Source organism: Protobothrops mucrosquamatus, unplaced genomic scaffold (assembly GCF_001527695.2).
Source record: "Protobothrops mucrosquamatus isolate PMUCROS unplaced genomic scaffold, P.Mucros_1.0 scaffold_202, whole genome shotgun sequence".
NCBI lineage: Eukaryota > Metazoa > Chordata > Lepidosauria > Squamata > Viperidae > Protobothrops > Protobothrops mucrosquamatus.
Window position 1 is genome coordinate 209,914 of NW_015386278.1, and position 27,653 is coordinate 237,566.

Here is a 27,653-nt window from a genome sequence, read left to right on the forward strand (position 1 = left end):
AGCACTCGAGACATTCTGACAATGTGAGACACATTCTGGTCAGAGAGAAGTTCCAAAAAGAGGGGCTCCCAGCATGAGTCCTAAAGCTCAGAAGACTAAACATCTGGTCCCGGTGATTGACCGAAATTGGATCCTGCAACATTATCCTGGGACATGTATATTTGCCGTCATTCCTGAGAGTATGTCTGATTATAAACAAAATTGATAAACCCTAATCTATTAATTTTGAAACTCTGTAAGAATACAGATAATCTACAGAAATACATTAATGTGTGGTTTATTGTTAGGTTCACAAGATATATATATCCAAACCAAACAAAGAATTTTATAACAAAACACTATGAGTGAATCAGGTCTAGGACTGTAAGGTACAATCCTAAATTACTGAGCTTAGTTGGGCTTGTTTCTGAATAGACCCAAGCAGACTCCATTTCAATGTTGTAATCCCTTGCACAATTATCTGAGTAATCATGCATAAAATGGAAAATAATTGGAAATTCAGCTTACTGAGAATTACATTTTCTCACACAATTGAAGAATAGTGATCTTTTATAAACAACGCTGTTATCTGACTAAGTTGTAAAGTATGCATTATAGCCCATTCAAATTATTTTTCTGGGGTTTTCCTATTGAAAAGCAACATTAAACAAAACAAATTATTAATCTTATAAGTGCAAATGCAAGGTTATCTCCTTGCTGGAGAAGGAGGTGGGAGGAATGAAGGCCAGCCTTTTTTTTTTAAGGCTTAACAAGAAAAGAAAAGGAAAGCAAAGCAAAGCAGACGTAGGTACTACACAAAGAGATCTTATCAAGGTCTGTAAAAAGAGAACAAGCACAAAAATTGTCCAGTATCAGAGGTAGGAGGTGGGAGATGACAAGGAAGAAGATTTCCAATGAGAGTGGTGAATATTTGCAGATATGTGGTATAAATCAGTGGCCCCTAACCTTTTGGGCACCAGAAACTGTTTCTGTGGAGAGAGATTTTTTCCGCAGACCAGAAGGGGATGTGGTTTCGCATGCTGCCTGCATCCCGCAGATGGGGCTTCACTTTTTTATGCGGCCTGGTTTCTGGCATGCCACAGATTGGGCCAGTCCACAGACTGCAGATTGAGGACCCCTGGTATAAACATACAAAAGAGATGGCCCATGCGACAGAAACTGATCAACCAACTTGAGGCTCTGAACATGGAAGTCGTGCACCATACCAGTTGAAATAATTTTATCACTCCAATCTTACAGAACAATGGAAAGAACTATCAACTCTGCAGGGATGAAGAGTGAATACACTAACAAGCTGAGAAGAAAAAAGGAGATGTATAGAAACAATGGAAAATGGTTAATAAATAAGGACAAATACAAACTGGTAGCTCAACCCTAATAGAGGAGTCAGGAACGGCAAAACTTAGAAAGAGATCGTGAGGCATGCAAACTGTAATATAGGGTTTTGGGGATACATTTGAAATGAAGTAAGAGTGAAAGAGGCAGTTGGTTTGTTATGTTGTTAGTCTATCTTATAGTGTTGTTAGTCTGTTTTATGACTAAAGAGCATCCAATGAATCTCTGCCAAGCCTGACCCTAACCTAGTTCAGTACTGTTAAAAACACAGCAAGAATCCATATTACTACTTTAAAGTAACTGAAGTCTCCAGTGACAGATGAATTATATCTTAAACTATTAAAAGTGCTGGCAGAAAAGATCTGAAAACTAGTAATGTAATTTTTGAAAACCACTGGAGAACAAATGAGATGCCAGAAGAGAGGAGAAAAGCAAACATAGTCCCAAAATATGCTTTTATAAAAAAGGACCCAATAACCTACCGATTTAATGTCTAACCCTGGGCAAAGTATTGAAATATATTATGGAGGAACATTATCTGTAAACAGTTAGGAAAAAAATGCTTCCATTATCTGGAGCCAGCATAGGTTTATCAAAATCAACATCAACGAAGACTAGTATCAGGTCAGACTCACATTATCTTGCTAAAGGACATATTGTGGATGTGATGTACTTCGATCTCACTATAGTTTTCCACAAAGTCCAGGCTACATTCATAAAAGCACTGTGTTCACTCCATGAAAGGTAATAATTTTTCTACGCACTGTATTTCATATGGGACATGGAGAAGCTAGAGCAGATTCTAAGGAAAGCTACTCAGAGGATAAGGCTTTGGAAAACCAACAGTGAGGAACAGCTAAGGGAGATAAGGATGTTTAGCTAGAAAAAGAAAAGCAAAAGAAATAGGATACTTATTTACCTATACAGTATTTAAAAGGCTGACATATGCAAAAGGAAGTGGGCCTGTTTTCTGTTGAAAATAAAGCCTAACGGGCTCAATTAAAACGAAGGACAGTCAAACTGAATATTAGAAGGAATCTGACAAGCAGTAGAACAGCTAGCTATAATAGTGATAGTTTCTCTCCCTGAAGTTTTCAAATGGAATCTAGATAGTCACCTGTTGGGGATAATGGACTCCTAACCTGAGAAATGGGTTGGAACAGAAGACTTATAAGGTCCTTTACGTTCTAGGGCTCTATGAAATAATAATGAGAGGAAAGTGGTTTTGCTTTTCCTTCTTCAGCTTAGTCATTTCATTGTGATGTGAAGAAAGGTCATTCTGTCAATTTGGTTCTTAGAGTTCTATATCAAACTTGGGGTGACAGGAGAAAACTTGATTCTGCTATTTTAAATCAGTGCAGTTGGCTAATGCTCCAGAGCTTTACTGGAGACTAAACTTAAATATGAAATCTGTTTCCAAGAGCACAGAGCCCTAGGAAGGGCACTGTATGTTCCCTCACTTAGATATTTGAGCTTATTCCTACATACCAGCAGTAAAGACTGGATTGTCAACACAGATGGTCAAAGAACTCCGAATCCCTACATTTCTCTTTTTTAAAAAGCTTTCAAAGAGTGTGTCTTCTGGTGATTGCCTGGACAAAACTCTGCAATTTCTTGGCAAGATTTCAGAAGTAGTTTGCTATTGCTTTCTTCCTAGGGGATTGAGAGAAGTGACTTGACTCAAGTTCACCCAGCTGGCTTCATACTTAAGACAGGATTAGAACTCGTGGTCTCCTGGTTTCTAGCTTGGTGTTTTAACAATTACCAAACTGACTCTCTTATACAGTAAAATTGGTTCTCTTCTATACATTAAAGATATACACAGATCGACCTTAGTTGTGACAGTAATTGGAACTGGAATCATGGGACTCTCCCCGGTCATTAGGCAAGGGAGGAATCAAGCCATTCCCATCTTGATTCCTTCCAGTCCCAAGTCTTAGTAAGATAAGGGACCATATTTTCTTCAATTCCCACCATCACCAAGCCCCATCTCTGCCCTTTTGGTCACCCTGCACTCTGCTGCTTCTGCCAGCCCTGGGCTCTGTTCACCCTGCCATTCTGCACTCTGTTCACCCTGTGCTCTGCTCACCCTGCCCTCCACTCACCCTACGTTCTACTCACCCTGCCCTCCACTCTCCCTGCCTCTCTGTCATCCCCAGGTGACTTTTGCCATCTTCCTCCTGTTGTTTACAAGGCGTACTCAGCCTGGCCCTTCATAAGGGCTTTTCTCCCGAGGCTGCATGCAGCCTGGTCCAAATCATGTACAGCTCTCTTGCAAGGTGTAAGTACCATTCCTTCAACACCATCATAACTTCAACGCTTGTTGAACAAATGGTCGGTAAGCAAGGACAAAATGTATATTGAATGTATATTAAAACATATATTGAATATATACATTCTATGGCACAGGTGTCAAACTCACCGCATCACGTGACATGTCACAACATATCGCGACTTTTTCATATTGCTGGAGCTGGGGTGGGTGCGGCCTCCGCATGATGCAACCAGCCTGCAGGCCGGCAGTTTGACACCCCTGTTCTATGGCCTCCCAAGCAGTTGTGTCTCCTTTCTTTGTCAATTTTTTGCTTACTGGAAAAAGAAGCTCCTTTTTACATCTGTTACTTTATCCAATGTAATCATAAGGGATCACCAGAAAATCTTTGTATTTAGTGAGCAAATAACCTGAAATCAAAATGTCTTTATTCACTATCAAAATTAATGGAAAATGCCTTAGTTATAAATTCAAAGATGATGATTATTTCAAACTCATTATGATAGTGTTGATGGTAATAATTAAGTTATTTTAGATAATTTGAAATTTATAAAGGTTTTATTGCTCACCCAACGTCAAAAGCTTCTGGGCAAGTAAAACCAACAACTCACAAAACATATTATAAAAATTAAGAGTAGTAATCAATTCACTAGTAGTATATTAAATAATAAATAAATCCTCCCCCAACATGGATGCTAATAAACTTAATTGAAGTCTTAGTAAAATCCAACTAACTTTAAAGATCTGAAAACCATGAGAGGGAAGTTTATGTGGAAAGTGTGAGGGCTGCTACAGGACCATGCAACCATTATAAATACATGCTGATTACCAGGTGCTTGAATTTTAATCACCTGACTATGGGAATCCTATAATGGTTGTAAGAGTGAGGACTGGTCAAAAGTCACTTTTTTCAATGCCATTGTAATTTTGAATGGCTGCTAAACAAATGGTTGTAAATAGGACAATTGGTACTTATAGTCAAATGTCACCACAGTTCAAAAGAAAAATATCAAAATATGTGATTTATAAATGAGATCAGTTTCCTACAGATTAAAGTAATATATATCCATCCAATTTTACAAGAACTAGGCCCTCTGCAGTTGCTCATCTGTGATGAAATCCAATGACATTTAACATTTATATATTTACATAGCGTACCTCTTTTAAAGAAATAGAGCCACAGTGTTCCTTTGTAAGACTCCTGCTGTTTTGAATGCTGTTTGCCAGTTCAAATCTACTGAAATGTCCTGTTGTTGTTTTAGATTAGTTACTTCAATTAAAAAAAATCTATTAACTGTTATCCTTGACAGCTGCATGGAATCCAAATTGTCAGAGGCAATATGGAAACAAGTATCAGGGAGAAAAGAACAAACCAGGGGTGGCATTTGCAGTTTATCTCACAAAAACATCCAGTTAGCCATTGCTTAAGATACTTTCCATAAATGGCTTTGATGTGTGTAGCAAGACAACTGTTTCTTTCTTTCTTGATAGCTAACCTTTAAAAATCCCTAGTAATTTTACAGAGGTGAGCAAAGGCATGTCATTTACAAAGCTGAAGCCATGTGAAGCATAACTTGCTTAAAATGTTTAACCAGCTAATAAATCAGAAGTTAAGGAAAAAAATAAGCTTTCATTTGTTACCCAGCCTGAATTTTACTGGAGTCTGAAATGACTGCTCAAACATTCACATTATTATTTTGCTACTATAGTGCTGTACTGATTGTGAGCATGCTGCTGTAACAGATGTTTATTAAGTATTAAACCATATACATTTTTAGAAAATGAACTGTGCCTCTTTATTAAGATGTCATGCCATGCAGTTAAACTGGGGTTATTTTACTGGGCAATACCATGTCTTTGTTAACAAAAGTGTATCTTCATTGTGATTTCACTTATTTTATATGATATGCTTGGAAAGACTTATATCTTTCAATTCCTGGGCCAACCTAAAGTACCAGCCAAACATCTCTGCATTGTTGTAACCATCATGCATAAGGCAGCAAAGTACTTGTGGGACCACCATCCTATTAGGTTAAAGTTTGTGATTATAGATAATACCTGTTAATAGTCTGATTCCATGAAAAAATCCTTTAATCCCCACCACCACACAAAAAAGATGATTTAATTTGAAATTATCGGGAGACTTCTCTGGTTTTACTTTGATTTGAACATGATGGCACTAGAACTGTAAATAAAACCTAGTTACATAAAAGTGAATGCAGCAGGCATCACATTGTCACTGGGGGTGGGGGAATAGTTCAGGTGGGAAAACAGTGGACTGAGATCCCATGGAGACCTGGAGACGTTACAGGAATGAAATCTGATTTGCCAAAAGGAAAGAACTTGAGATCATCCCGTATGTAGTTCAAAAAACTGTTTGTTTTCTTCAGTAGACTGTAGGAACCTAGGTTTTCACAATTGGCTTGCAAACAGTTGAGGGTTATGAGATTTCACCAAGCTCAAGGCCCACAATGTAGTCTTTACAGATTCAAGGTTCACTCAAAATTCACTTCTTAATCACTTGAATATATTAAAAGGGTAATTAAAGTGTTGATTTCACAAAGTTTTAAATAGATTAAGGGTACAGATGGACTAGAATTATTTAAAATTTGTTATAATAATCCTTTCTGTGGGAAACTGTTTACATCTCAAAAAAGAAAAGTTTGAAGGTTGGTCACTAGAGAACACCAGAAGGAAATGAATACATCAATGGATCTGTTGAACAAGATCTATAACTATTGGGTTTAGAAAATAATTTTAAAGATATCTGCTATTAGAGATAAACCAGATGGTATCAGGGAAAAAGAACAAGTTGCACTGAATAAAACTGAAATTGATTTTAAATGTGAATTTAAAAACAATCATCTACAAGAAAGAGATGAAAAAACATGAAATAGTTTATCCAGAAAAAGATGGATTTACAAATGGGGTTTCTGAAAATTGCCAATGATTTTGTGAGAAAAGACAAAAAGCATAAAAAGAATAGAGATGCTTGGACATTTATCTGAGAGCACTAAAGATTCTTGTGAGAAAGGGGAAAGAATACAAAATTGGTTTATTTGATCAAGGTTAAAATAGGTGGATTGTTATTTGGGTAATATTTAGTAGATTTATAATGACTAGAACTGGATGACGATGTTTTAAAGGTTTTACTTATCTAAAAAGATGAAACAGGGTGATTTGTTTAAATAGAAAATGAGATATAAATGTAAAAGGAAAAATTCAAAGTAAGTTTATTACATATAGCTTGTAATAGTTGTCATTATTTATGATAACCCTTATTGGACTTTTGCTGATTTAAAATGGAGTGATGAGGCTTTAAAGATTTGTTTATACAGAGATGGTTGGTTCTACTGTAAGGGATGGTGATAAGTTGTTAAGGTAAAGCATGGTGATGTTGTATATTTTTGCTTCTTTTGGTGTTGTTTCTTCTTTTTCTGCACCTTTTTATTTTTCTAATGTTTTTGTTTTCATTTTTTTATTTTTTAGAGTTTGTATTAGTTTTCCCTGTGTAATCTGTAATAAAAATATTATAAAAACATATTGTGATTGGGTAATTGGTTACTATATGTTAGTACATCAGAAATTCATGTCAGATGCATACCACATTAATATGCTAATGTTGCACACACAGGAATTGCAACCTGATATAAACACAGACTGCAATTCAGTAGTAAGAAATGAGTTTGATGTCGCCTCCCCCATTGCATCTCATTCATTTGGAGGCAAATCTCTGACTCTGTATTCGTAAAGTGGAGCAAATCTACTTATAGTTTTCACAGTGGTAAAATGTAGCGTACTTCCAATATGGTTCTGTTTTATCTGAATGGTAGCAGGGACATAAATTTCTCCAGCCTCATGCCCATCCCACCCATCCACCCACCTCCGTGCATAACCTATTTCTTCCTATTACTCTTCCAATTAACGCATTAAGGAATCAAAATCTAGAGAATTTTAGGAAGCTGCAATATACAGTAGTAACCCTCCTAATATAACCAAAGAAAAATATTTTGATACAAGCTGCAGTTCTACTGGACAGCCATTTGTCAGGAATGGGAGAGGGTTTCTTGCTTGAGCAAGAGGTTAGACTAGAAGACCTCCAAGGTCCCTTCCGACCCAATCAATCTCCGTTCTATGTTCCTTCCAGAAGACTCGCATTAACGTAGCTCTAGATAAGCTACTGCATCAGGACCTCCCTCTTTCTCGGGAGGACCATTAATAAAAATGCAGCATAGAGCCCGCGGGAGTTGCAGCAATAAGAAGTGGGCCTTCCCGGAACGGAGCCGTTTGCCCCGCTGCCTTCCTTTCCGAGGGACACCGGAATAGCCGGCGACCATCTAGGCAACCTTGGCTCTTTTATGACTCGTGGACTTCAACTCCCAGAATTCCTGAGCCAGCATGGCTGGCTCAGGAATTCTGGGAGTTGAAGTCCACGAGTCATAAAAGAGCCAAGGTTGCCTACCCCTGATTCTAGGGCCTGTCATGGGAAGAAAGAGGACGGTGCGGATTCCTCTTACCGACTCACAGCCGCGAGGCGCGGAGGGAGCCGAAGCGGCTGCTCTGCCGCGAACTCCCCGCCTGCCGCGTCCTCCGCCTCCTCGGCTGTGGCTGTCTTCGCTGCTGCTCTCCGCCGGCTTCTCCCTGCCGCCCGGCCGTCTTCGGTTGGGCCGGCCGCCTCCCCTTCGGGGCCGGCCGCCACGGTCGGGCTGCATTACAATGCCTCGGGCGACCGCGCTCGACGCGGCCGGACTTCAGCGGATTCGCGTGGATCTCCGCCTCCGCCGGAAAACAGGCCGCTGCAGGAACTGGAGGCCGCGTCAGCCGGGCCCGAAGGATGGGGTCGCTGAACCCGCGCCAGGCACTTCCCCGCCGGCGCTCTCTGCCTTGAGAAGCGGATCCTAAAGAGGAATCCGCTGCGGGGCTCTTGCAAATGGAGCGCTCGGCTACTTTTCTTCGAGAAGAAATACAGAAAAGCGGATAAAATGGATCCAAGCCTAAATTTCTAATAGTTAACGGCATTATCCCATTTTTCTTAAAGCACAATAAGACGTTATTATTAACTCTGGTGGTGATGTGGGTGCATCCATAAACATGCATGTTAAGAAGTAATTTCCCCTTTAAATACCTAACATTATAGAAAAGTAACTAACGTGTACCAGAAGAGGTCACAAATCTATTAATTCAGACAATGTACTTCATAACAACAATGCAGAACTGTATCTTAATCAAGTTCTTGGAGAAACACCCATAAAACCAATTTTGAAGCAATACAAAGTTAAAACATATAGCTCTGTCTCTTCCTCAACAGCTACATCTCACTTTTAAATAAGATGCCTTGTCCTGTGGACAGTTCAGTAGCATCCCAGGGTTGTCTAGGAAGGGGATTGTCAATACACAAACATAATATTTAATAGAGAAGTGTCCACAGAAGTGAAAGAAACCCCAAAGTTGCCACTGCAAATCAAAGCCCCACCTCTTTTAGATTTGCACTGATGTGTGCAGGTACAAAGGGATGAGGCTGTGATGGTATAACTCAAACAGCCTTCTTGGCTGTTCCCTATGGAGACTCGTGATTTTATACATCTGTAGGGATCCTTCATACATTTTTCTCACATGCATTTAACCACAACACAAAACATACCTTGGCAATGTCTATGGAAATTCTCAATCACCCAGGCTATGGTTGTCCCAAAGGTGCTTTTCAAAAGGCAACTGGACTTTCTTGGGTTTTTTTTTAAATACATTTCGCTTCTCATCCAAGGTTCTTGGAAATGTGTTCAAAGAAAAAATAAAGTCCTTTTGAAAAGTACCTTTGGGATAGCCTGGCAACCATTTTGTTGAGCACTTCCAGGATGTTGACTTCACCTAATACTCCCAAGTCATACATGATACAAGAGAAAATGCCTACCTGGTCAATGTTAAATATTTTCCCTCTGGTTGCAACACATATTTGCTTCACCAACCAGTCTATTGGGATGACCTCAAGAAGTTAACTTCAATCCAGCTCCAATTGGCCAGTATGCACTATTGGATATAAGCTCCCTTCTCTCTTAACTGTTCAGAGAGCCATTTGGCCTCTTCTCTAATCTACCAGGGTTTTTGAACTGAACCAACCTCAATAATTTAGTCTTTGTTGTATTGTAACAGTTTATTGTATTATCTTTTTGTTGTTGTTGTTGTTCATGTTTAATTTTTGGAGGCTGCCTGGACAAGTCCTTACAGTTTTCTTGGCAGAAAGGATTTGCCATTTCCTCCATCTTAAAGCTGAGAGAAAGTGACCGGCCCAAGGACATCCACCTCAACTTTGTGCCTAAGGCAGGACTAAAACTCAGTCTCCCTATTTCTAGTCCAATGCTTTAACCACTACACCAAACTGGCTCTCACTGCATTATCTGTTACATTTCACATTGTTCTTTTTTGACAATAACATAATTCAATTTCTTCCGGCCCAGCACCCTTTTTGGCCTTATTCTCTCTTTGTAGTATTTTCTCCGCTAAATGTCATCTTTAGTTTCTTTTATTAACTTGTCAGATCCAATTTCTATTACTGTTTTTAAAGGCTCCTTGAAGACTTATTTCAGTTCCAAAAATATGTTTGCAATATAATAGGACTGTAGTATCTCTGATGTGCAGTGCAGTGAAGTGCAGAAAGAATGCTATCTGAATCATCGCATATCAGATCTGGAGATTCACATCTGAATATATCTCAGGTTGTTAACTTTCCTTCTAGGTTGTGGAGCATGCCTTTCATTCTGTTGGCTGGGGATAATGGGTGTTTTAGTCCAAAGTGGTTGGGCAGCATCAGCCTGTGGAGGCCATCTGTGCATCTCTCAATATATTATTTTCGTTAATACTATTTTATTATTACACTTTGTTAATACTCACAGATGCATAGCTGGCATATAAAACCATCATCTGTGATCAGAAGTTGCAACTCTAGTATTCTGGTAGTGCCAATTGCTGGAACATTCTGACCTTTTTTGCCTTTAAACATTTTTTCCCAGGTGGAAGATGTTAGCAGTAGAATGGAACTGAATTTGGTTTCCATTTCAATTTTCCATAGTTCAATTAATCTAACTTTGAGTTGGCAAATTGTGGGAAATTATCATGGAACTTGATAAGATTCAGTTGCCTAGTTCTACTAAAGTTGCTTTTGCTACTTTTCAGTAAAGCTAGCACTAATACCCCATATAATGGTATGCTGCCAAGCAGCTCTAACACAGAGACCTTGCAAAATGGAAATCAAATCTGTATAAATACTCCTAAATGTTTGTTCTTTAGACAAACTCTGAAATTGAACATGGTCTGCACTTCATAGCCTGCATATAAAATGGCTAAATAGCAAAACAGTGCAGTAAAGTTATGTTGTAAAACAGTTTTGTTTAATAAACTGAAGAATAAGATCTAATTGGCTTACTTGTATGCATAACACCAAGCTAGATACGAATATGCCATCAGAAACCATGTTGCTTTTTCATTATTCAGTAGGCACTAAGAAGCAATTTTATTGGGAGCCAGTGAATATACATGGAGATTAAGTTAAAGCTACCTTTTCCAGCTGTGACAATACAAACTGTGTGTATCACTTTTAACACTCTGACAGATGCTTTGTTTGTAAAGGTTATAGATATACAGTAATAGGGAGGGGTTTAATCAATTTTTCATCAGGAAAGAGATACAACTTACTAACATTTAACAGTGGTTAAAATTTTAAGATCATCACTCTAGACTAACTTTTGTAAAACACAGCAATCTGAGAGCAGAAGAGACATGTTGCTCAGATTCAGTTCAAGCCAGGTTTGCTGCATATGTCCCCAATGTCTTTGTTTGTTTGTTTGTTTGTTTGTTTGTTTGAAGCAGATACTTGCATGATTGAACTTAAACATGAATTTTGTGTTTTGAAATCTTAATCTTGATTTCATATCTTCCCTTATAAATTACCTCTTTATTTCTTGTGGCAAGAAAGCATTATAAAAATGTTTTTCAAGCCTTTCTTGTCAAGTAAGTCATTATAAAACAATGTTGACTGGATATTAATAAAGACTATGGCTCTCATTATTAATTCCTGTTTAGCGGGGCTTTTTCTCACTGTTAGTGAATGTACTATACAAATTATAGAATTCTGATTTCTGTTACATACAATGTTCTGTAAAAATCAGCAACCTACATATTCCAAGGTAACGTGACTTGATTGAATGAAAGCTACCACTGAGCATAAATTGCATCTGTTGATTGATACTTAATTTGATACTTACAAAGATACTTAATTTGAGGTTCTGCAAACCATTCAGAGAAACACTTTCTGAAGCAGCTTTCCTACATCATATGAGCATGAAAATGAAACCCCCGATAATACTTCCACCTGGATTGCTGCTGAAGAATAGATGGAAAGCAGAGCCATTCAAAGTGGGTGTGTTAAGCAAAATGTGATAGTTTGAAAAGCAGATTTGGAAGAGTACTTGAGTTGCATTGTTAAACTGTCCTTCAAAAGATTCATGTATACTTCATCTAAAATATCTTTGAAATTTGATGAAATCCACAATTAAAATTGGACAACAGATTAATAGTTTTTCTAATGCTAAATTCATTTGGCAGGTGCCCTTCATTTTATGAATTTTTTCTCTGTTTGTCATTTAAAGGATATCTTCAAATTACAGATGAAGAACCTAGAGCAAATTAAAAGACACTGATGTTAATTCACCAAAAAAAAGAATGGAAGACAAGTTACACAGCAACTTGACCATCACCAATGGTTCAACTTCTAGTCAAAAACCACATGAAGGCCATAGTCTTTGGGAAGTAATCACCATTGCTACTGTAACGGCCATTTTAAGTTTGATAACCATTGTGGGAAATGTTCTGGTAATGATATCATTCAAAGTCAACAGCCAGCTCAAAACAGTGAACAATTACTATTTACTCAGTCTTGCCTGTGCAGACCTTATTATTGGAATATTTTCTATGAATCTTTATACATCATACATATTAATAGGGCACTGGTCTCTTGGAATTTTGGCATGTGATTTATGGTTAGCACTCGATTATGTAGCTAGTAATGCTTCAGTAATGAATTTGCTAGTTATCAGTTTTGACAGATACTTTTCTATTACACGTCCTTTAACCTATAGGGCTAAACGCACACCCAAAAGAGCTGGGATTATGATTGGTTTGGCTTGGCTAATTTCTTTTATTCTGTGGGCACCTGTAATATTATGCTGGCAGTATCTTGTAGGGGAGAGAACTGTCCCACCTGGAGAATGTCAAATACAATTTTTGTATGAGCCTATTGTTACCTTTGGTACCGCAATTGCTGCTTTCTATATCCCAGTTTCAGTGATGACTATTTTATATTGCCGCATTTACAAAGAGACTGAAAAACGAACCAAGGACTTAGCTGAGCTTCAGGGCTCCAGCTCTGTGACTGAGTTTGAAACGATAAAGCCTCAGAAAACACTGCTGAAATCTTGCTTTAGCTGCAGACAACAAAATTTGACCAAAAGAGACCAATCTCAGGCTTCGTGGTCTTCATCCAGTCGAAGTACTTCTGCCACAGCAAAAGCATCTCAGATTCAAAACACCTGCCAAGATTGGTCTAGGGCAGAGCAGCTGACCACTTGCAGCAGCTATGCCTCATCTGAAGAAGAGGAAAAATGTCCCCCTGATTCAGTCTTTCAAGTAGCTTATAAGACCCCTGTAAAAGAGCTGGTTGATGAGCAAAAAGTAGAGAAAAAGGAAGCTTTTATCAAAGACCAACATAAAGAGAATGACTATGACACCCAGAAATATTTTCTAACCCCAACCAAAAGTCAGGTGCAAAAAAGTAATAAATGTGTAGCTTATAAGTTCCGGTTGGTGGTTAAAGCTGGTGGTGCACCAGAAACTAACAATGGCTGCCGAAAAGTCAAAATCACTCCTTGTTCTGCCAGTTTATCCAAAGACGCTTCCATCAAAAATATGGATCCTAATCTAAGTAATCAAATTACTAAAAGGAAAAGAATGGTTCTTATAAAAGAACGTAAAGCAGCCCAGACTCTAAGTGCCATTCTTCTAGCTTTTATAATTACCTGGACCCCCTACAACATAATGGTATTGGTTTCCACATTCTGCTCAAATTGCATTCCTCCAACACTGTGGCATCTTGGCTATTGGTTGTGCTATGTAAATAGTACTGTGAACCCAATTTGTTATGCCTTGTGTAACAAAACATTCAGAAAAACCTTTAAGTTGTTGCTCTTCTGTCAATGGAAGAAGAAAAAAATGGAAGAAAAATTATATTGGCAGGGTAATACAAAGCTGCCTTAAGTTAAAATGAAGTAGCTTAAACACAATAATCTTGGCCAGAGAGTGTATATTAGTTACAGGTCTTTATTTGTAAAGTTGTTGTTTTGTGTGTTTGGAAGCAAAAGAAGCAACATTTCTATGATTTATGATATGAAGGAAGCAGTCACAATGTTCAACATTTCTGTAATTGGAACAATTCAAAGGCGCATTTTGAGTGTTGTTATTAGGACATTTGGTCCTGCACTTCTGCTCAATAATGGCAGGACATAGGACCTTAATAATTGGTGATTGAACAGATCCATAAATGTATTTGGTTCACATTCTTGCAGAGTAACATTATGCCTTCTTAAATATTTTTCCAGTACTTTTTCAAGTTAAATTGTAGATCTGCAATATACTGAAGTTAGCACTGTTCACTTTGCAAAATTATCTACTAATTGAATGAATACAAAGGGAATGCATATATCTGTAGCCCATGATAAATGATTGAAATTGTTTTTTGGAAGGCAAAATTGTTCCTGATGTCAGCTTGAGTTATGAACAATGACTGAATTTGAATTCATCTTTTTTTTAAATTGGGGCTAGATGTGACTTGTAAGGGGAAAGGTCATTTATAAAGAGCATATTGGAATAGAATGTGATTATTTAAATATTTAAAATTGCCGTAGTGAGAGTTACATATAAAGCTCACATCAAACACTAGCATTTCATATTTTATATCCACAGTTTTATAAACATTTGCATGAAATAGTTTTGGGTCATATTCCTCTTTGAATGTTATAAATTGTACAATCAGACATGAATAGTATTATAGCATTTTAAAGAGAGAGAGAGAAATATGTAAAACATCTACCTCTCTTTGTTTAGATGTTTAGTGGCAATGTTCAAATCCCTAATCCCCACAGTAAAAGTAATTAAATCCATTGGGCAACAGTTAGAACTTGTCAAAGATTCTATCCCTTCAGTCTGAATAGGAATTATAATTTATATAAGAATGTATATTTAATACATAATTGTTTCAGCAAAAAATGTGAATCTTTTAAAACAAAGACAGGTAACTAGAATAGTTTCTGAATAGCAGAGTCTGTACTAAAATCAGCTACCAAAATTAACAGATCTTGACAAAAACAAACAATTACAATGAGAAAGTGAAAATGTAAGTCCCATGTCTTTTGGATCCAGATTTCTATAGTTATCTACCTGGATCCAGGTCTAATTCTATGAAAATAAAATAATTTAATTATCTCTTGAATCTTATAAATTTATAAATCTTATAAAAGATTTCTTTTTCCCATATTTGGGCTGACAGGGTGCATCGTAAAAAAAAAACACTCAAGGCAAATCTTATAAATACATACATGGTTTCTCATTTGAAAAGGTTTCTCTCTCCAATTCAGTGGAATAGTCAAGCTCTTCATGTAAAGTGATATACAGTAGATGGGGAAATGCATTCTATTTGTGAATAAGAATATGAAGCATTTTGGAACTCCATATATGGATGTTAATGCACAGGAATTCTGGCTTGGATAGTAATGCTAAAGTCAATTCAACACTATAGAAAAATTGAGCTATAGGATTAGAAGAATCCGAAGTTCACGGACAGGTGGTTTTTGTAATTCTAAGTTGACTGTCAAGCTTTGCACATTCATTATTTGTTGAACTGCAATTTAAATGCAGAATCAGTTCACATCCACATATATAGCTTGGTATGGTTACTTGTGTAGTAATAATATGATTGTAAAGTGTAATTTTGCAGAGTTCTGAGATAACACAGCAAAGTTTATGAGCTGCAAAACAATTACTACGGATTCCAATGAGGTCAAAAACTCTTTCTTATAGAGCTTGTCCAGTGATTTTTAAAAAGCTTCTCCATAAGTACTGATTGAAACAATATTTCAGATAACTTGACTACATGGTGAGTTATTTACAAAAGAGTCCCCCAATTATTTTTATAGTGGGACTAATCATAATTTAAACAAAATGTATAATAATGTGAACATGTGACTGATTCTAAATGTTTCTGTATTGTGCCAATTGTTTTGGGAGCTATGCTGTTTGTTAAAGGAAAATGTGGATTCCCATAAAGACCTTTTGATTATTATCTTCAGTCAACATTGAAGCATATCCATTGTGCTTTGGGGTTTTCTGGCTTTAAAAAATACATGTATGTATGATATGTGTGTGTCCGATTCAAATGACAATGCATTTCTATGACTCAAGCTATGTAATATTGGCAAAATGTGTTAAGATTGTAAAAGTTATTTGCTTGTTGCAATTTTATTGCTAAAAAACCTGCCTTCTACTATTGAGGTTAAATGGAAAATTATTGTCACCTTTATAAGAATGTTTTATATATGTTTATGGTATGTGTTGAATAGATATATAAGACTACACAGTGATGGATGCCAAAGTATCAGTTTTCTGTTAAATATACGCTCAACCTATGCTGCTAAAAACTGAAACGTTACATTTCCAAACTCTGGGATACATACATGGTAAATATCTGGTACCATATTAAAATAGTGTGTGCTTATTTCCTTTCCCATACAGTACATTTGCATATAATTTAGAAGGTGCAAATTGAGAGTTATCTAACAACAGTGTCAAAATTGTAGCTTTTCATTTTGAAGAAATAGAAAGACAGAAATATGTAAGATTTCATGGCAGGAAAATCTGAATAGGAAAATAAATTCAACATAGGTGCTGGTGTCTAAAAAAGAAGATGCTTAGAGCTCAGTCACAAACAATTACAACATTAAAAAGACAATTTGAGAAGCCAGGACAAAGTTACACAAACTTTTTCATGGCAATATAAAGTCAAAACAAATATACAGGATAAGGAAAGGCAAGTGACTCCGGAGCAATATAGACAAATAGGCTGAAATTAAGCAGAAATTAAAGTATTATGTGGATGATTTAAAGCTAACTATTGTGCAACTACAGAGTGCAAAAAGACAGTTGATGAAAACAATTAGAGGTTTTAGTGAATTCTCAGGATAGAAAATTGACATACTAAAAAAAATCCCCTAGAAGGAAAAAACTTGGTGCAGAAAGGGTTGGGATGCCAGACAAAGTCCAGTAAAATATTTGGGATTGTTCCTGATTGGTGGTAACAAAGATATATTTAAAAATTACCTCAGATTGTGGAGAAAAATTTAAAAATATTTTCAAAGATAGAAAAAAATCAATTTTTACTTGTTAGGATTAATTGTGATTGTTAATATCAATATATTACCTAAGGTTTTTGTTTTTTTTACTTATTTGAAATGATGCCAATTTCAATTCCAGAAAAAATCTTGCAAGATGGGCAGATAGTCAGTAGATTTATTTGGAGGGGGGAAATGTAGAATAAATGTTATGAGATTCAAAAAATAGTGTTGAACTAGGTCTTCTGAATTTTATATTATATTACAATGCAAGTTGTTCATCATGGATAACAATAGATAAAATCCCTAAATATCAAAATGTCAGTATGAGAAGGAGCTGACCCAGCTAATGGGCTTCCCAGTATGATTGCAAAGAATATAAAAATTTGAAAGGGCATATTATTAGACAAAGCTTGATAAAAGCATGGAATTCTATAAAAAGAATAAGTTCAGCAACCTCACCTCTAGCTTCACTTCCAAATGCTTTGTATTCTGGAGAACATTATTGCAAGAAAAGTATAATTATATATGCAGATATGGTGTACTCAGACTCCAGAAACAGATTAAAGGCAAAGCGAGAATTATTAAGTGAAAGCCAAAACTTACTATGGTTGGTGTATTTTCAAATTTCTGGAAAAACAAAAAGTGATCTTAAAAAAGAAGGAAAGTGTGTAAGAGAAAATGTATCACAGAGACTGAACAAGTCAAAAATTGCATGGGAAAGTGGATGCTGACTGGTAAGAACAACTACTACCTTGGTTCAAATTTCTCAAAAAGAGAATATATGATTTACAGTGCCAATGCAAATAGCTCCTTGAAGCTCAGGATTGAAGTTTAAGATTAGAACACAAATAGTCAAGAGAGATTTGAATGAACCTTGAATGAATGAATCTTGAATGAATTCAAATCCTTGGAACCAGATGAATTACATCTTAGAATGTTGAATAAACTTGTTGATTATCTGTCTGCATTTGTATTACTTTTGAAATATCCCAAAGTAAAGAATGTATATGTATTACAAGATAAACTATTTCAATTTAAAATTGTTTAGATAATGTTCTGATCAGCAGTTAAATTTATATAGGAGTTCCAAGTCATGTCTATTAGATTGATGGCTCAAGAATTATATTCAAAGTTGCCAGTGGATCCATTTCAAAATTGGGGGACATATTATATGAGGAATTGGTTTTGTATCAATGTCATTAGCCAAAAGAGTAAATAATCTCTTCTCAGTTGAATATTAAGAAAATCTGAATAGAGAAATTAAAAGAGAAACCAAATATTAATGGTACACTCATTCTTTAGAAATTTTCAAGCACAAGCTGAGTATTATCTGTCAGAATTGCTTTATTTTGATTCCTACGATGGTGGGATTTTAAAAGCCCAATTCTGTACACTCCCAGCAAAACTTTCTGTTGAGAAAGTTGATAGCCCAGGAATAAATTTATAGAAATACTTACATTAGCAGCTGAAACAGAAGTGTGCTATGGAGGCCACAATACTATAGTTTTTCTTCCCAAACAGAACTCTGATAATGAACACGTATGTTACCAAATAAGGTCTGTACCTCAATACTGAGTTGTTGTAACATTTATTCTTGAAAACCTCATGGTAACTAGGAAGGAGAAATTGAAAATCAGATCTATCTGCATCCATCTAGGCTATCTAATTTTACTAATTCTCTTACTGGGTATTGTCCTAAACTAATATGCATTTAGATTGTCCTTAGATTCCATCCCTCAGACTTTACTAATAACTCCTGACATCATTTTTTTAAATTAATGTTTATGAAGAGATTTTTTTTACAGAGTAAAAGCAATGCAAACTTAAAAAAACAAAAGAAAAGTAATGTGAATAAGTAAGAAAGGAAAGAAAAAAGAAAGAAAGAAAAAGAAAAGGAGTTATAAAAAGGCAGCTTTCAATCTTCTTTACAGCAGTTATAAAGGTGTTTATATTTTATATCCTCTATTTCTATAGTTACAATACATTGTGGCTCCTTCTTCAGTATTCTACCCTTTCTAATCATCAAACCCATAAATCACAAGTTCATTTTTTCCCATTTCAGCTAAAATTTCATTAAGGATTTCCAGTCACTGACAACTATAGTTGCCTTTTCCTTATCAAGCAAGCCAACTTTGCCATCTATTCAAATTCTGTTACTTCACCAACTATTCCTCTTTTGTGGGTATTTCAGCACTTTTCCATTTTCTGAACCTCCTGACATTCTGGGGGTAGCAGGAAAAGAGTTAAGTGGACATAAATCTTAGATAACCTGATAATTTGTCAGGTGAGAAGTATATGAGAAAAGCAATCTGGATGTATGTTTCTTACCAAATCTTCATAATAAAAGATTAAGTCCAAATGATGATGAACAAAATAAATGAAATAATAGATAATGAATTTAAAGGGTATCAGCCAGCTACAACATCATGTCCAAAGCAGAAAAGATCAGCTGTTAGATCCAAAGTCCATATCTAAAAAAAAGTCCTAGCAAGCATTTGAATTCTACAAATGAGAATTGCACAGCCTTGATTAACTTATTTTGTTGATCCTGCAACATTATCCAGAGACATTTACATTCACTTTCATTCGTAACTTATTTTGTCTCTTACAATTGTCAGAAAAAATTCTGATTCATATTCAACTAGTATCAGATGCACAAATGATGGAAATATTAGAGGACAAGCTTTTTCATCATAGCACCTAAGCTGTGGATTTTTATGCTCTGGGAAATGGTTTGTATAACTCTCTCATAATGTTTAAAATGTGTATTAACAATGTATGTGTTGAATTATTATTGACGTAAAATTTTAAATAATGCTTTGCTTTTTGTTTTGCTGCATAAATATTAAATTACTATTTATATGAGTGCCTTAGCTTCCTTCAGCATCATAAAGGTACATGAGAAAACAAGAAATATAAAAGTTAGGCAAATAAATCATAAATCAATACATGCAGAAAAGTGACTTTTTTTTTATACTGAGCCTCAAGAGAGCTGTTTCCCACACTTGACTGAAAAACATTCCACTGTGTGAGTCCCCTGAATAGAGATAATTTAAAAATACCAGTTTGGCTACAGTTTTGAACAGAGAGCAATAATCTTTGACAGAGTTGAATGAGATAAAATTCCAGATCTGAACATTTACATTTTATTGGAAAAAAAAAATGCTACATTTTCATTCTTTATATTACATAAGATAACCCATTTTTTTCCATGTACTGCAATTGTTTTTACTTGACAATAATAATTTCCAATAATCTTTGAAATTTCAGTTAATCTTCCATTTAAAAATGAACAAAGTTGCAGCAGAAAAATATCTTTGGAATAAAAAGCACTATGATAGTGAAGATGTTTGATTAATTAAATACACAATGACAGGGTCCACCTCCATGTATCCATCAGCACACAAGTCTCTGATACGAATGAGATTTGTCCTTTCATGATCAGTTATGATGAACTCCATTGTAATTAGTCACCTTTTTACATAGCAACAGTTACTCTATTTTGAGTCAATAAGCAACTGATTAAATGCTGCAAATATTGAAAAGTGGTAGAATTTGTTTTTGACAAATGTGACTCAAATAACTGAGACCATTTCATTTTATACTCCAGCTCCAATCTACACTATATGTTGAAACCTCACTAGATTTTTTTTAATGAGGGAATTTTTCTTTTCTCTCTGTTCTTTTGCAAACTTCACATTATCCTAAAATTATTAATTTTATTTATTTAGGAAATGTCAACTTCAGTTCACTCTCAATGGCTCTAAGCCAGTGATGGGATTCAAATATGTGAACAACCGGTTCTCTGTGCGGATGCTGCTTCCGGAAGTCCATTCTGGGCCTGGGCAACAAAAAATTAGCTACCAGTTCTGCCGAAGTGGTGCGAACTGGCTGAATCCCACCACTGCTCTAAGCCCATTGGAACTGGGAACAACCAAAATGTTTCAATTTTCTAACTGCAGCTATCTGGAATGGTTCAGTAGATTTCCCCAATATGTTTGTAGGAGTTTGAAACAATGTTTTGCATATCATGCATTGTTGGAAACTGGTAGGTTGTTTTGGCAATCATTAAGAAATAATTTTTAAAAAGTTCCTCTAGAGACTTATATAAGATCTCTTATGATACTATCCAAAGGTGCTTTTTCAGGAGGCAATTGGACTTTCTTGTTTTTCTTTGAAGACGTTTCGCTTCTCATCCAAGAAGCTTCTTCAGCTCTGACTGGATGGTAGGGAATGGAAAGATTTATACTCCTGCAGACAGCTGTTCATTTGCATTCTTTTAGCGAGTCGTTAAAGCTACCTGGAGGCTTATCTGTGTCTTCAGGGTCACCTGAGCAGTGCAAAGGGGTGTGGAGCTTTCTTGGAACTGTTGAAAGGACCGTGTTGTAGACTGTAGATAGATGATGTTGGATCCCCGCCCTCTGTTGAAACAGGGTTGCTCAGTTTTGACATAGATGGCCTCGTAGACCCCTCTCTCAACAGTGGGGGAGTTGAAATCCACGAGTCATAAAAGAGCCAAGGTTGCCTACCCCTGCACTAGAGGGAAACAAAGAGGTACAGAAAAATGTAGCTCTTTACAGCCAATTATTTTGTAATCCAATTATTTGTGGCCAATTATTTTGTAATCCAAATTTAGTGGCTTCAATTTACATGCAGGCAACATTTTACAATTGTTTGGCAACCTCTGAAAACATATCCACAAGTTCAATTGGGGCTAAGGTGTTGAGGTAATAGCTTTTTTTTAATTTGTAAAAAAACCCTAGATGATCTAGGCCAACACTCAGCCTTTTTTGTTTCTCCAGTCTTACGAGTTGCCTTGTTTTTGTCCTTCAGTCCCTATTTCCCCTCACCATCACTAGGCCCTCAAGTGCAGAACTATTTCCAAATAGGAAACATGGCTGTCCTAAGGGCACCTGGAAAACCAAAGCTAATGTTACAGAGTTCTTCTTATAACTGAAATGATCACATATAATTCATACTGATCATATTGGTGGTAGATGACAGAAATCATAGGTACATGCAAGTGGAGAATGCTAAGTTGGGGAAGGCATGTTTTGTTACCCTGATTTCACATTTTTTTACATGTAAAATTTCCATCTTTCAATAAGATGTAAATACAGTTAAGTATGACTAGAGATCTGAATTTTCTATTTACTTCCAAGCTTCAGGAAGCCTTAAAAAGCAGTACCCTCTGAGAATACCCAATCTCACTTGTCTAACCTGACTTGGCTAACTCCAATTAACCTGGGTTGATACTGGTTGCCGCTACTGGCCCAGAGCAGCCTTTAGAAGGATGCCACTGCACCTACAGCTGGCTATTTGGCTTACACCCTGGATCTTTTTACCAGTAGGGCTGCATCCCTAGTCAACCAGGTTAACACCCCTTCACCCAATTCAAGCCCAAAGGATTAAAGGAAGGACTAACTAAGGATATGGGCTAGCAAGTGCAGAAGACAGACAATGGCAGTAATGATGACAAAGTAAAGTAAATGACAGAACTGCAGCAGTGACAAAGGGGTAGTGAGATCTATCAAGAAAAGAATAGCAGTAGCCTGACTCAGGGGAAGAAAAGGAGTTGTAGGTTTGTTCCAGCAGCTGTGCTAGAACTCGAACTCTAGCACAGCTGCTGGTGCACAGCTTAAGGATTCAGCCATTATTCTGCCTCCCAGCTTGACTGTACCAAATGACCACTAGAAACGGAGGGAGCAAAGACTCTCCGTTTCTGCAGAAGGGTTAAGGAAGGGATGCAGGTAACCAATTAAGTTGAGAGGCTGAGGTTAATCCTATCCAAACCAAACTGTACCTGCAAGACAATGAGAGGAAGGGTTTTAAATTAGGTATTTATTGTAACATTGGTTTTATAAGGCTGTCAGCCGCCCTGAGTCCGGTAAGGAGAAGGGCGGGATATAAATTGAATTAATAAATAAATAAATAAATAAATAAAAGGGACCAGGGCCCATACAGGAGTGTCAAAAACATCAAGATGGTGGCTTCAACTTTGCATTAAAAGCCTTGCAACTTTTTTCATGTGTTTACATGTCTGACCCAGTCTGGGCCAGTTTAAAAAGCTTTCTCCTAAGAAAACCAACCATGTATCCTATTTGGGTCCGTCTCCAGTTTTTCTCCACAAGGGACAAGTGTAAACACAAGCACAACCCTGCAACAGTGTATCTCTGCCCAGTTAGACAACAGCCAGACACTGCAAAATATGTTATTTCAGTTATAGAACTCTTTATTTCCTTATTTTATGGCAGCTCAGGAACACCCAGAAAAATGGATTTTTTAAAATAATTTTACTTTGTTCTCATAGCAATAAAAGAGGAAATGGGCTATGAATTGCATATATGGCAGCTGCAGCAAAAGCAAGCGGTATTATTTTCTTCTTTGACACAGGTTCTTCTACTTTAATATTGGAAGTAAAATGCCAAATAATTGCAAAAATATAACCATTATATGTGGCTCAGGCATTTTTTGTTTGGAGTGTAGTAAATAAATGAGTGAAAAGCTATAAGCTGGAAGAAAATTGTTAACTGTAAAATAGATTCTAAGCAACCCATTAAAAGAAATCCAGCAACTATCTAGAAAGCAATCAGGAAAGATTTTTTTTTAAAAAAAATTAAAATGGCAACACATTCTGCAAATTGTCTTATTTTATTGCATAAACAGTCATGCAGCCACCAAGTGAGTTCTCAAATATATGTGATCATCCTATCCAAAAAGTTTTCTGAGATTTTCAAATTACTTGCAAAATGCCCCCTTTAGCAGCAGGTACCTAAATCTAAAGTTTCTTTGCTCCTTTTTTATTTTTACTGAGGCTGGTGAGATGAGGAAGAAGTAGTTTTGCTCAGGAAAATGTTGAATTGCCTTATTTCAGTAAGCCAGGAGTTTCTGCCTAGTACGCTTTTAACAAATTGCAAGCCATTCTATAATCATCAATGGATTGCCCAAAGCATGAAACTACATGAGTAACTAAGATCACAATAACACTGAACCTTCAATTCACCATTCCAGACACCAGGCTAGGGTTAAGTGTGAATCCATGAATAACTCAATGGATAAAGCAGCTTAGATTAATTTAGATGGGCCAGTTCCACTAAAGTACCTATAAAACATTCATTAGAATCCTTAAAGGAGATTTTTGGTTGGCCTGGCTGCTAATGGTTCTCTGTTGATGTTATACTATTGATATGCTGTAGAGTGGCGGTAAGGTAAAGGTTTCCTTTGTCCAGTTGTATCTGACCCTAAGGAGTGGTGTTCATCTCCATTTCCTAGCCGAGGGAGCCAACATTGTCCGAAGACACTTCCATGGTCGTGTAGCTACATGACTATATGCTGAGGCATGTTACCTTCCCTCCGAAGTGGTACCTATTTATTTACTTGCATTTGCATGCTTTCAAACTGCTAGGTTGGCAGAAGCTGGGGCAAGAATGGGAACTCACCACATCACACAGTACTTGGGGCTCAAACTACCAACCTTCCGGTCGACAAGCGCAGTGTCTTAACTGCTAGGCCACCGTGCCCCCACCTAGAGTGGGGTATCTCCATATAATAAAAAGTCAACAGATTTCCCTGCCTCTTTCTGTCCATGGTGAAGTTCTCATTAGGTCACTGCTCAAGTGAACTGGCTACATGGGACCATAGGGATGCTTTCTTCTCCTATAACTTAAAGATTACATCCAGATAATGTACTTGCTTTGTTTAATGCATCTTTTCAGCCAGGCCCCAGTAATGATAGAAAACAGGGGCAGAAAATGTTTCATGATGATCAATGAGGTACATTGCAGCTGCATTATCCAAAATTTATATGTGTAGTATTCTGTATAGACACATTTTGCAGTTTTTAAAGAACATCGGATCATCTTTGATGAAGCTTTATACTACAAATGGTAATAGTGAAACTGTAGAAAAAATGGACTTTTTAAATGCCATTAAACTGCATTAGTACATTCTTTTCCTTCCTTCCTTCCTTCCTTCCTTTTTCTTTCTTTCTTTCTCTCTTTTTTCTTTCTTTCTCTTTCTCTTTCTTTCTTTCTTCTTTTTCCTTCCTTCCTTCCTTCCTTCCTTCGTTTTTCTTTCTTTCTTTCTTTCTCTTTTTTCTTTCTTTTTTTCTTCTTTTTCCTTCCTTCCTTCCTTCCTTCCTTCCTTCCTTCCTTCCTTCCTTCCTTCCTTCCTTCCTTTACTTAACTATGAAGGGATGAATAGAATGCTTACATGCTCTGTCTTGGAATATATATACGATGTACTATGTATGGGAAAGGTTGCATTTTTTTTCATCTCAGCTAAGATTTGCATCAATTGTGCATCCCCATTGCCGAGATATATGGACTGCCGTAATGTCATTCCAATTCAAAATGGATTGCCATTATGCTGAGAAAGATTTACAACCATGTAAGAGCATCTGCTCACATGATTGGCCCTTCCACACTATCTAACTCAGCTAGCAAAGCAAATTGCTAATTTACTTTCAAGGTCACTGAATGAGGCCATTTCCTTTGTCTAATGAGAGTCAGGAATAGAATAGAATAGAATAGAATAGAATAGAATAGAATAGAATAGAATAGAATAGAAGCTGGAAGGGACTTGGAGGTCTTCTAGTTCAGCCCCCTGTTCAAGCAGGAGGTCCTCTACCATCTCAGTCAGATGATTGTCTCTTTTTAAAAACTTCCAGTGATGGAGCGCCCACGATTTTGGGGGGTAAGCTGTTCCACTGGTTGATTGTCCTCACTGTCAGGAGGTTTTTCCTTAATTCCAGGTTGCTTCTCTCCTTGATCAGCTTCCAACCATTAGATCCTATGGGTTATTCATTTGGCCTGAAATCTGAAAGATAGTTGCCTCAGCATCTTTAGAGTAATAGCTACTTTGTGCCATCCTTTCAAACTGCAAAGAAAGTAATATTTGTGTCACTGCTAGTTTCCTAAGCATATACTTGCCTGGAATTCCTGTAAGAGAAGCTGCAGGACAAATTAATTGCTGCAAATACAGAGTTCCAATGAGCAACTGTTTCACAAATTTATATGGGAAAGTGGGGTTCTTTATCTGAGAGTTTTAACATTTTAATAAATTGGCCTCCTAGAAAACAACCGTATGCATCAAGAATACTGCCAAGAAAGATTAGGGAGAGCCGAGTTTTATCATCAATGCATGAGGAATTCTGAATTTTAGTCTCTCCTATTAAATTTTCTTGTGAAAAGCTTGTTTTCATTGGCTAGATTAAACAGCAACAAATATACCACCGATAGATCTAAAGGGCCAAGTTGAAGACTGATCATTCTGGAGATAAACCATATGGCCTCTTGCAACATTTGAGTATTCCCAATACTTTTCAGATGATTTTGGATCGTTCTTTGGGGAAGGGGAGGAGGAATTCCACTTCCAGTTTTCTTCCTGAACATTTTGCATCTGCTAACTTGGAGGTTGCTGACCCGGTTGATTCCCTATTCCCCATGGTTAGTCATGAACTCTGCAAAGAAGGGGCATGAAGTGCAGCATATGCTAAAGTAACCCTGCAGTCCTACCGTATATCCTCTTGCTCAGTATTCCCTAAACATTGGGCAAGTGAAGTTCTCTTCTTCCTCAATTAAAAGTGAAGACACAATGTATTCTTATCTCAAAGCACTCTACTTTTACAGTGTGCTATGAGTCACAATGATCAGTTCTTAGTGAAGTCCTCCCACACAGTGCATCTTTTGCGTGAGTCACCAAGCAGGGCAAATCTTTCACTTAGAAATTGGCAAGAACAAAGAGCAATTCATGCTCTGAAATGGGACAGTGCCTCCTCTGGGAATGGATAATTCTGTTACATCTTTACTTTGGGAACAAGTGAATGTGCCATTCATGTAGACACATGGCAGTATTACCCTCGGTGGATATTAGCTTGAATGAGTCAATTGAGCAGTGCATGCTGCAGAAATTCAATGTGCAGCCACCTTCGTGTTAGGGACACATAATCCTTGCATGATTTACTTCTTATGGTTTCCTAGCAGTTCTCTCAGGAGATACTATGTGGAAAACACTATTTCCAATGCTGCCAGTGTTTATTCAGGTCACTGATGGGAATTTCTAGTGTTGAGATGCCTTGGATAACCCCAGAAATGAATCTATGAATCACTTTTTGTAACACTGTTTTGCAGAAAGACTAGGGTGGTATCAGTTATACCCTAAGCATAGCAAATAAAGGGTTGCTACACTTGAGCTGCCAAAATGGGGTGACCATGCATAGCAGCAAAAAAGAGCAGCAGGCCTGAAAGCCTAAATAATATTTATTAAATTGTGAAAGTATGTATTTAAAAGTTAGATTGAGATACATTTTATGTGTTAACAGCAACAAAAATCCACAATTTACCTGTTATGATGCTAACAAATATTAATTTCACCAAAAGTGGTACAAAGTTGTGTTGGTTATTCTAAAGCCAGTATTTGGCATAATCAAAATTAGCTTTAAAATTGTATGTACTTAAGTGAAAACATTTTATGCTGTGAATTATATGAAAAGTCGTAACTAGAGAATATTCAATATGTATTTTTTCCAATTATTAAAATCTACCCACATACAATAAACTCATGGATGATAAACACCAACAACAGCTCGGTTTTTTTTTCTTCCTTTCATGGACATT

The 27,653-nt window shown here is 36.7% G+C and overlaps 2 protein-coding genes across 2 annotated transcripts in view; one reads left to right on the top strand and one right to left on the bottom strand.

Moving 5' to 3' along the window:
• Positions 1–8,319, bottom strand: part of AVEN (apoptosis and caspase activation inhibitor) — a 126,413-nt gene extending 118,094 nt beyond the window's left edge. The window contains exon 1 of the mRNA XM_015825758.1: positions 8,125–8,319. Coding sequence (XP_015681244.1) covers positions 8,125–8,319 — 195 coding nt within the window. The remainder of the gene's footprint in view (positions 1–8,124) is intronic.
• Positions 8,320–12,296: 3,977 nt separating this feature from the next.
• CHRM5 (cholinergic receptor muscarinic 5) lies at positions 12,297–14,242 on the top strand. The gene has a single exon (XM_015825781.1). The coding sequence runs from the start codon at positions 12,320–12,322 to the stop codon at positions 13,907–13,909; it is 1,590 nt and encodes a 529-aa protein (XP_015681267.1). The 5' UTR covers positions 12,297–12,319; the 3' UTR covers positions 13,910–14,242.
• The last annotated feature ends 13,411 nt before the right edge of the window (positions 14,243–27,653 follow it).

Excerpts from the sequence above, each read along its gene's own strand:
- CHRM5 (XM_015825781.1), top strand. The coding sequence starts at position 12,320 with ATGGAAGACAAGTTACACAGCAACTTGACCATCACCAATGGTTCAACT.